The sequence below is a fragment of the Chlamydotis macqueenii genome, chromosome 3 (genome assembly GCF_036417535.1).
Source record: "Chlamydotis macqueenii isolate bChlMac1 chromosome 3, bChlMac1.mat, whole genome shotgun sequence".
Taxonomy (NCBI): domain Eukaryota; kingdom Metazoa; phylum Chordata; class Aves; order Otidiformes; family Otididae; genus Chlamydotis; species Chlamydotis macqueenii.
The window spans coordinates 47,647,493-47,658,549 of record NC_141558.1 but is presented as its reverse complement, the minus strand read 5'-3'; the positions used below and the strand labels follow the sequence as shown (position 1 = coordinate 47,658,549).

Sequence of the window (11,057 nt, the reverse complement as noted above, 5' to 3'; positions counted from 1 at the left end):
CAGTAATGTTGCGTGGAGGCTGGAGAGTGGTCTGATGGAAAAAAATATATATTTATAGATACGTACACATACACACACGCGCGTGCACACTCATACACACACATACAGAAGGTAAAACGTAATGCACCCTGCTCAAATGTATTTCGCTTGGAGTGATTTGTCTATCAAAGAAAAAAAAATTCACAGTTCCTCAACAGTAGTTAAAATTCCAGGTCAGCTACTGATAATGAAATTATTTCCCCTGTACTTGCATGAGGTAGACATCCCAAGAGGATAAAGAAAATAGAAAGTTACGACAAATGCTTTAAGTTTTTTTCCTTTTCTGAACAGAAGGCCCCTTTCTGCTCAGTTCTTCGGGTGATGCAGACAACTTACTCGACGAAGCTTCCTGTGGTGACCTGCCCGAGCGCTCCCAGATCTCCGACCTGCCCTCCTGAGAGTACGAAGGAGACGAGTAGCCGTGCGTTCCTCCCCCTTCTCTCGGGAAAGCAGAAGTGGAAGGCTGCGGTTCAGCTTCGTATCTTCCCTGAGAACTAGTGGGCTGCTGCGAGACAGTTTTATGGGGGCAGTTAGCCACCATGTGCATGATGCTCTGACAGTAATGGCACTTCTTTGGCTGCGGAGGTAGACTACATTCTTTAGCGTGGTGGTCGAGGCCACCACAGTTGTAGCATCTAAAAAGAAAGAGAGACAGTTAGTTATAAAACGCAGCGTCAAACAGTCAGATTTTCCACCTCGGGTAAGCTCAGGATGAGCGTGTGCAAAGTCTGATGACAAAACAGTGGGGGGTTCTGCACCGATATCCCACTGCCACAGGCTGGGGTACATTTTTTAAGTCATCTGGTTGCACCGGTGCCAGAAAAACACCTTGTCCTTGGGAGCGGGAACCCTTTAGCTGGGGTCGCGGCCTGCCGGCTCGGCTCTCCCCACACGGCCCCAGCACCCGGCCCCGCTAGAGGGCACCAGGCGTTCAAACATCCCGCCGCCGCCAGCACCGCTCTTCACCCAAGTATTAAACGCCTCGAACGGTATTAAACGCCTTAAACAGCGTTAAACACCTGCGAGCACCAGCGTTTCACCGCCTGACAGGACCAACACGGCAAAGCGGGGCGAGGAGAGGAGGCGAGGCCTCCTCACTCTGAGGCCCCCGCACCCTGCGTGCACCCATCGCCGGGTCGGGGCCATAATGAAACGTGCAGAGAAGAGATATTCAGCCTCAGACCTAAGCGTGTCCTCATGGACACGCTGCTTTCAGACAGGGGAACCCAAACGTGCAAGGAGGGACAGGATGCCTTGTCACTAGCCAGGCTCTTGCCCAGGGCCCGGCACCTTGCCTCTTCCGGCTCAGGCGAGCAGGGGTGGGGGCCAAACTCTTACACTGCTGAAGTTGCAGGAGGTTCGTAATGGCCGTTTACGGTTTCGATTCAAAAGAAAATAAAGCCCTGGCAAGGGTCAACAAAACAGGGTTTGTTTGTTTTCTCTTGAAATTCCCAAACCGCGTGCAAGTGGTGGTGACCCAGGGTGCCATCTTCAAAAGGACAGGGCTGCCCAGGAGCTGACGGCTGCAGAGAGCCTGCTCCACACTGCACGGGCACAGCAGCCTCCCCAGTTCTCAAAAACGGCTAAAATCCACTAAATACTCTTCTATTAACCTTGTTAGGCAGGGGAGTCCTGAAGAAATCTCCAGCAATTCCTTACTGAACCCTCTTGCTTTGTAACACACGCCAGGAACACCAGTCCTTGGATTATATTATTCTAACACGTGACACAAAGAAATAATTATAGGTTTTTGGCATAGTGACCCTAACGCCTGTCATGTTCACCACTGAGCTTTCAGTTTTGGCTATTTTTTCTATGGTTTCTGTTTCTTTGTTGTATAAAACTTGCACTGAATGTATAGACATTTAATTTATTATAACCTAATACACTGCTGGACAGAAATAAACAAATAATTTCTTTTTCTCTTCCTTAACCATCAACTAATTTAAAAAACAATTGCACAAATACTTAGACTTGGGAGAGTCAACTGAAGATTTAAAAAAGAGTGTAACTATAACTAACTATATGTACAAAACAGTGCAATGTGTTCTGGCTCAAGCCCACATAAAAATATTTTAAATTTTCAGATTCCTGGAAAGTAACAAGGCACTATTTCAACTAGTATTTAGTGGTCACTACTAGTCTGTACAAAACAAAGAAGTTTAATCCTTGCAAAGCTGTATGTAGAGCTGGAGTCTCACCTACAGGATTTTCTTTACCTTCCAAATAAATGCTATTGAAAAAACCTATGTAATTTTTCAAAAGCTTGCAAAATGGCTGTTAACATTTGCAAATCCACTCCAAGAAACAATCCTTCAGCACCTCCGCCTTTGTATCTCTTCTTCACTATTAGCAAGACACTAACCGTATCTTTATTTTAACAAATGAAAAAAACAGCCTGAATTGCCCATGGCATGCTGTCATGTCCTACAAGACTGACCTATAATTTAGAGAAGCTAAATGATGAACAGAACTTCATTATCCTTTCATGAAACATTGTAATTAAATTGTCGTATCTTCCCTAAAAATTAATAAGAAACAAGAAACCAAACCCATTATACTGAACTCTACACTTCTATGACAACTGCAATAAAATATTTTAAGGTGAACTGCTTCCCTTTTTATGTCACCGCTGCACTGAAGTTGTATGTCATTTTTCAGTGGAATTTGAAGACTACGCTTACTCTGTCTGCATATGCTACAGAATAACCCATGAAGAGACACAGAATACAAAGCTTCCCTTGAACCAAGAAAATAACATGTACAAGCCCCATTGTCATTTAGTATTGATTAACCTAGCACAGGAAGGGAAAGGACATAATAAATATGTTGTAAAGTACAAACATCCTGATCTAAGACCAAAACATCAAGCTTTTTCCTCCTATAAAAAAAAGAAGACATTTTAAGTTATTAATCCGACTATTTTTTCCCAAATCATTGTAGATATTTTCAAATTAATGCCCCCCACTTAACAGCAGCATTCAGTCTTCTTAACTGGCATTCATTTATGTTTCCCAGACAAGCTGTCTAAACATGTTCTGGATAAAATAAGGAAACAAAACTCGCAATCAAAAAACCAAAAGAACGGCAACAACAAAAATCCTTAAGTGTTTTACTTTCTCCCCCTCCAATAAATACATCTAAGATTTCACAAATGTGGTATTTATTATAATTTATAATTATATTAAAGAATGATGTTTATTATTATCTTATTCATTGGTTTCTAGCAGCCAACTTCTTCCTGGGCTAAGCATAGTATAATACAGTATAACATGGGAGTGTGCAGACTTTCTGGAAATTGTACATTTTATCCTAATTCAGAATACAGCATTTTATAGCTGTGAACGCATATGCACTTGCTTCCTTCCCTTAGTATCACATATATTTAGAGTGGTTTAAGAAAGAAAAAAGTTTCAAAATAGGTTAAAGGGCCTCAGTAGCAGGGTAGGCGGTAGCCATGGACAAATCAATTTAATCAGTCACTATGGTATGCACTGTGTTATCCAATTCAGTGAACCATTTCACCTCACCAATTGACCAAGAACCTACTGTCAGGGCCCCTGCTTCCACTCGAGAGGCCTCCGTCACCTTTTGCATATATATTTATCAATACATCCTACTTGCAAAATATTGTAATTCCCTGCATTTATTCAAATTGCCACTAAAATGTCACCATAAAAGAAAGCTCTATCAGATGCAATTGTGATTAAACTATGATTTGGCTTTTCAGGAATGTTTTTTGTTACCAATCAACTCAAGCATCTGGCTAAAGTGTCGCATTAGAATATATATGTGCCAGCCGGGGTGTGCCTGGACTTAAACAGGAGGGTGGTATTTATTCAGTTCTTTTAAGTATTTATTCATTCCTTGTCAATCACTCTTACCAAGAGAACAGATCACACCCTGCTCTGAAATGCCTTCCCTCTCAAGGGATTTACACCAAAATGGAAATGGTCAGCCACCTCAAGAGCTCACAAATGATACCACATGGCATCATCCACGCGCATTAAGGTATGGCACTAACCCTTTTGTCCACAACGCTTCAACTCTTTGCTCCTCTCTGCTATATATACTTACGTTACAACATAATGAAACCTGATAGCGTATGATACGCGCACACAAACTTATACATCCACATCTCTATGTACATAAATACACAGCACAATATACAAGCTGGCTCCTGCTAAGAAATTAGCAAATTCTCATTTGAGTATGTTCTCAGAAACTCTAGATTAGCACAAGCATACCAAGTATTTCTTCACTTCAGAAGCACCATGGAAATAATGTGTGTTAGCTTAAACACAACAAAAAGAAGGTTAGATGAAAATTACATCATGAGATGATGCCCTTAAAAGTGCAATTATAGAAGAACTAACCCTTGCAAAAAAGCAACACCAAGAAGGATTTGTTAAAATAGGACTTTCTCACAGTAGGCTCCCATGATTTACTAGGCAGCTTCAGGCTCGAAAAATAAAGCAACAGAGTAAATAAAGAGATGGCAACTATCCTAACACGGAATCCTTTCTTCACTACAGCACTCACAGGAAGGTGAATCTGGGTGATTTTTTTGATATAAAAAAAAGAGGAACATTTGAATAAAGGAACACCTTGAGGAACTCGTCTAGCATTGTATTTCAATACTCATAATGAATACGCATAACAAATACCTATTAATGAAGAAAGAAGAGAGCATACAGCAAGGTTAAAAAACACTTCTATATTCTCCTTCGGTATGGATTTGTGATTGCACAGAACTATACATACTAAAGGAAACACGAACAAGCAGATTCCAACATAAACTATGACTGAAATGTATTACAAGTAGGCAATTTCACACCCAAATCCGAATGCAAAATAAAATAGTCTTTGGTCTTCAGTTTTTTTTCCTTGTCCCAGCAGTCAGCTCCTACTTAGGAAGCACACCCTAGCTCTATCCCTTTTAAAAGGACAATAGCCCTACCTTGCAAATACCTCCGCCACAATAACAGCTCAGCTGAGCTAAGCAGTAAGGAGGGAAAGCACAACTGCTTGCTTCTTCATGCTGCTTTATAATATGATTTAGATGATAATCCAATATATATGACAAGTAGAGAATCACTTGTGTGGCTGCACACTATTATCTGTTGAGAGAAAAAGCTTTAAAATTACCCTGATGACTGACTTTTGGGGAGGGGGGGGAAGGAGGGGAGGGGTTAATATCTAACAGGGATAGCAAAAGGAAGAAAGGGGGTATAGCCAGAGGTAGACTAAAACAATTCAGGATATTCCCCACACTAACTTGTCTTTTATTTTTCCTTTTTGAATACTATCAGACAACAAAAAAAACTGCGTCTTGGCCAACATCTCCACTGCTCCATCTAGCAATGTAAATACTTTGAAAAATATCATGGTATTCTAACAGCATGTGCAAGCATGATGTTTTGAAAATACATAGAATGCCAACTAAGTAGTTAAAGCATAAAGGAAATGTTTAAAATTGTACTGAAATGTACTGTCTTTTTTAGTAATTATTTTCACAACCTACCTAAAGAAAGGCCAGTTCTTGCAGACCGAACCTGCAGCAGATCGCTTGAACTACTCTATTTTGCTGTAAAGGGATGTAATTGCAGTAATATGGATCTTAGACAAAACTGAGGCATTTTACTCTTCAAGAGCTTCAGCAGCTTGTCTTGAAAATCTGGCTGTGGAGCAGTGCAAGGGGCCACTTCTGGCTGGTGGATGGGAACACTAGAAAAGCTCAGGGACGCCTGTGCTTGTCGAGGCACCACCTGGGACAAGTGAGAAACACCTCCAGCATCTCTGCAGCACTGCAAGTGGCTTCTGGACTGCCGAAGATCTGCTAATTTCAAATTGTCCTAAAGATAAATACAAGTATATTTAAATGGACTACTTAAATATTCCAGTAACCAAATCCTTGATATCAAATCTGTCACAGCAGCACTCTGAAGACTGACAGGCTCGCTGGCGATTGCTGCTGAACAGGCACCTCTTGTGTATTACTGTATTATCAAATGACTAATCACTTTTACTTAATACAGGTATAATATGAAAACCCTTCTGGCCGAGACGATTACACTTAGAAGTGAAAAACGGTTTGAGTATTTTTTGGAACAGGGCATTACCCTTATGCCTTAAAACAGACAGCACATGCAGATCTCATCCTTTTAGAGCAAGAAACGCTGAAACTAAGTACGAGGCTGCAGTGGCTGCAACTTAAAAACAGAAACCAACTGTCTCCAGAAAACTAAAAAGTTTGGTCGGCTGCCAGGGCAACAAGCTGCAGGAGCGGCAGCAGCGCGTGGCAGGGGAGCAGCAGGAGGCAGCAGGGACCCCCGTGCACCCCAGCTCCTCTGGCATTTCACTCCTTCCACTGCTTTTACTGGGGGGATTCCCTTGCAGGCATTGTTCCAGGAGATTTTCCCCTCCTCGCTCACTCCCTGAACCTTTTAAGCAGCACTAAATCCCAGGAGAAATAAAGCCAGCTTGTGTTTTTTAAAAAAATCATGGGGCGCAGGAGGGAGCCTTGCCGCGGTGCATGGCCACGCTCCCTCGCCATGGAGCCGTGCCCCACAGCTGCCCCTTTCCCCACACCCAGCAGGGAATTAACCCGCAGAAATTTAGCCCAGCTTTTTGTTTTTAAAGGATGAAAACCCAGCGGTGAGTCAATGAGACATACTCGAGATGTACTGAATCTACATGCTCCACCCGTCCCCTCCAAGAGGGAAATTGCTGGAACGTTTCTTCTCACATGCACATTGCTGGGTTTTATGTAATTTTGTTTATTAACCTTTAATTTTTAAACAGTAGTATAGGTAACTTTGAAAGAGGTCTAATAAGGTATTAGTATTCAAAATACTAAATACTGAAATAATACTGACAAAATAATTTAAGGTCAAGTGAAATTATCTTGTTGCAAATAAACTAGAGAATGGAGCATTTAGCACCTTCTTCAGAGGCTCTCCAGCAAGCAGGGTCACACTAAAACTTCACTATAGCACTAATTTATAAATCCATGGAAAAAAAATCAGTTTAGTTTTAAAGCTGTAATTATTTTTAGCCAAGTATGTTGGAAAATAGTGCATTATCAATTCAGAAAGCAGAACACTGGGGCCACATTTAGATTTCTGCTGATCCTCTGAGTATTTCCTACCCTGAAGCCCCTTGCTCACACAAAATACTGTGCAGTGGCAACATGCTGGGAAAGTTAATTGCAGGCTGTTGTTCTTCAGTAAAATTCAGTTTGAAAATTTCCTGTGCTTTACTAGCTTTTTGAGATTAATACAAATATCATTAAAAAAAAAATATAACCTCCTGAAGAAATAAAATAAAAATGCTCATCTATCTATTTCTCCTCCAAATCCTACAACACATGATAACGTATCAAGAGATCGGCGACTCTCAATTTTGTGAGAAAAACAAGGTACCTCCATTTTTTTAAGCTTTCCTTCTTTCATCTTACAGATAGCCCCAGCATGCTGACACAAACCCACCGTCTGCAAGGCTTCCAATAACACAGGGTCGAATATTGATGATGTTTACTCTTGTTACAAATAAATAAATAAAAATGCTCCCTTGTAAACTCATCAGATCGACTAGTTTTCTGTGGTTAGTTCTAAATCAATCTATTTTCCCCAGTGCATTGCAGAAGTAATATCAATAGGTTACGGTCTTTTGTTGCTGGGGTTTCCCCTCCCCCTCACCCCCCAACAAAGAACCTGACAAACAACGTGGGGCATTTGCCTGATAAATCAGGCCTGTCGGGATACAATTTAGCTAAAGTTCGTGAGGAAATGCATTTGTTTAAAATCCACTAACACGACTTTACTGGAAGGTGGATTTTTTTTTTTTTTTTTGGAACCAAGAACAACAACGAACCAGAAGGTGGTTCAAAATGCACAAAATGCAGTCCTTTTCTCCACAAAAATGGAAAGGACTACACAGACAGTAGCTCTTAGAAAAATAACCTCAATGATGTTGTTTCCATGCTTTCTTCCTTTCCATGAAACCTTATCTCTGCTATCCACTCGGCCCTCTTTACAGGCATGGAGGAAAATTATTTTTCACATAATCACACAAAAATCCTTATGAAATGCATCCTCACGGAGGAATGCTTTGGATGTACTTTCATTTGTTATAACAAAAGGCTTTTCTTTATATTGAGAGTTAAGAACTCCTGAAATAACAATTTACAAAGTGAGGTCTTTTGTTCTAAATAACATGAAAGATGGTTTTGCTCCAATAGTATCAATATGGCATGGAAAGAATGTGTATCTTTTAATGTCTTTAACCCATCCAGATAAAGCAGATGTAAGATCAGTGATGGTTTAAGTAAGTTACGTTTTAAACAGCTGTATATCACACATTTCAAACGTGAAATGTTAGACTGTGATTTCAAATAAGTCTACTACTGTTAATCCTTTTACATTATGAAACCACACACAAATATTCTCAACCACAAATCTCCCTTGTAAGTCTTAATTTCTGTGAGAATAATAATAAAAAAGGATTTTAAATTAAAAGAGTTCTGCACACAGTACTTTTAAAAACAGTAAGCTCCATAGCTCACACTGGTGGAAAGGCTGCCACAAAGATTTTTTCTGGGTATCGCGGCAGTGTGTACCCACATTTGCAGCCTGTTGCCAAAGACAGCTGGGGTGAACCGCTGGGCAGGCGTGGGGATGGCCAAAACTAAGCAGACCCTGGCTGGCTTTGTCTGAAACCACTCCTCGGCGCCCCTGTTTACAGAAGCATAGTTCAGTAACACCAGAAGTCTTCGCCAGAGGTGGCTTGAGCCTCCTGGCCATGTGGATAAGGATGCACGCTGCATAAAACCGGCTCAACTCTTTCTGGGTCAGTGAGGTGCTGTTCATGAGCTAAGAGGCATGCCTGACCTTATCTGCCTCTCAGCAGAGCCAGTGCCAGCGTTTCTACATCCACTGATCAGCTAATCCACAGATGAGATAAAAGGGTAGCAGGCAACTGGGAATTAGTTGTTTAAAATTGCCATTTCCCTTTTGTTCCTTATTTTATCACTAACGTTAGCAGCAAATACAAGTAACACCAAATCCTCACAACAGCAGGAAATGGCAAATGGCATCCTGGCAGTAGGCTGGAGCACTGAAGCAGGTAGTGGTAGAGGAAGAGGAGGAGGAAGGCTGCTCTGGAAGTTCCTAGCCTATTCTTCTTCCCCAAATACCAGTTTAGAGTCATATGAGTTTAGGTATCCCTTATAAATCAGTATCATGCACAAAGTTTCAGAAATATCTGGCAACAGCAGTAGGGATCGACTTAGATCCTAGCCTTGAAATGAATTCTTGCATTACATTCGCTGAATCAGATGAGTTGCATGAATACAGGCTTCACAAGTGTTAACGACTGCAGGATTTTATCAGCAACTCACATCTTCATTTCATTCTTCAGAAATAAAGGGACGGCTGCTGTCTGACACACTCACAATGAGGAGGCCATGCCAGCTATCTCTATAGGGGTTCTTTCCAGAGCCACATGGAATCGATAGTTAAGTCATGTCACATGAAACACACACAGGGCTTCCTTTCCCAACTGTGTAACAAAAGGACATCAAACACGGTGGTTGGTTTTCCTTGAAATAGCGCCTATAAGTTCATGTGCTCAGTACCTGAAAGAAGAATTAAGCCATTCAGATGCTCTATAGTCATATTTTACTGGTAAGGAGATCTGTATCACTGTGATGCACTGACTGAGAAAAGCAAGCAGTTCCTAATTCACTTCTCCAAACCTGCATCCTACAATGTCTAAAATGGACTAGCTCCATACATTGACATTATTGCTAAATGGTTGTGTTTAGCATTTTCTATAACACATTTTAAAAAGGCTTTCAATATCTTAAAGAAAAAAATTCATTTTTAAACTTCTTACACCAAAATGCAGAAGTAACAGTAAAGCATGAAAAGAGGATTTCAGCTGCAACAGGATTAAGCCTCATATGTTAAAGCTTTTAATTCCCACCTGAGGCAGGTACTTCTGTTGTCCCACACTTGCCTGATCCCTGAGAATTAAAAGCGAAATAATGCAATTTTCCACAATTATGCCCTGTCTCACCACCAGATTTATCTCTGTTGCTAAATCTCTCTACAATTGTGTACATAAAAATAAAAACAACATTTGTGCACATAAAAATAACACTGCAAATTCAAAATTCGGTGTTTCCTTTTTCTTAGTTTGGCCTCAGGATGGCAAATGTCATGCACAGTTTTGAGTTTAATACTTCTTTCTCTGAATTCTGCTAACTGTATGTACAGCTAAAATAACAAAACATAACTGAAAGCATTTCACTATATGTAGCAAACTAGATCACTTTATCCCTCTTGCTTGTGATAATGTAGATTAAATGGTATCACTCCAGTAAAATGATAACAATGAGGTTAATAAAACATCTTTAAAAGATTGCATCTTCCCAGAAACAGAGCAACTAAATGGTCTTAATTCTGCTCTTGGTCACATGGGTATAAATCCAGAGCAATTTTGATTACTTCAGTGATGACTTCACTTTTGATGACTTCTGAGTTCACTGTAATAGTGTAACTGAGAAAAGAATTTCCCACAGTGTACGAATACTGAAAAGTCACATTGCAGTAGCCAAGGCTGGTTGCAGAGGTCAGGCTGACTGACACAAGCTGGAGGTAACACAGCAATGCAACCTGAAGCCCCTCAGTTCCACCTCTAAATCTGTGTTTGCTGGTTGATGAAACACTTGAAAGCATAACGCAGCATAAATCACAAAGTTGAAAAAAGAAAACAAAAATTATGGCCAAGGCAGAGGAGTGATGTGTTTGATTCTTCTGCCCATTTATGCTCAGCCTTTCAAGTTAAGAATGAACGAATGAACAATTTCAAAAGTAAGGATGTTTACAGGCCAAGAATCAATTTTCCTGGCATGACTGATGAACTCTGCATCAGGACTTTTAGATAAAGTAGGAACCCTAGACTTAAATAAAATGTTTGAAAGCAAAGAACAATTCAGATAAGGGCACTCCAGT

The 11,057-nt window shown here is 40.6% G+C and overlaps 1 protein-coding gene across 2 annotated transcripts in view; it reads right to left on the bottom strand.

The window, feature by feature from the left end:
- Window positions 1–304: 304 nt before the first annotated feature.
- LIN28B (lin-28 RNA binding posttranscriptional regulator B) overlaps window positions 305–11,057 on the bottom strand; it is a 99,897-nt gene continuing 89,144 nt past the window's right edge. For both annotated transcript variants that reach the window (XM_086745292.1, XM_086745291.1), the window contains one exon: window positions 305–674. In XM_086745292.1, the coding sequence (XP_086601418.1) occupies window positions 305–674 (370 nt within the window). The remainder of the gene's footprint in view (window positions 675–11,057) is intronic.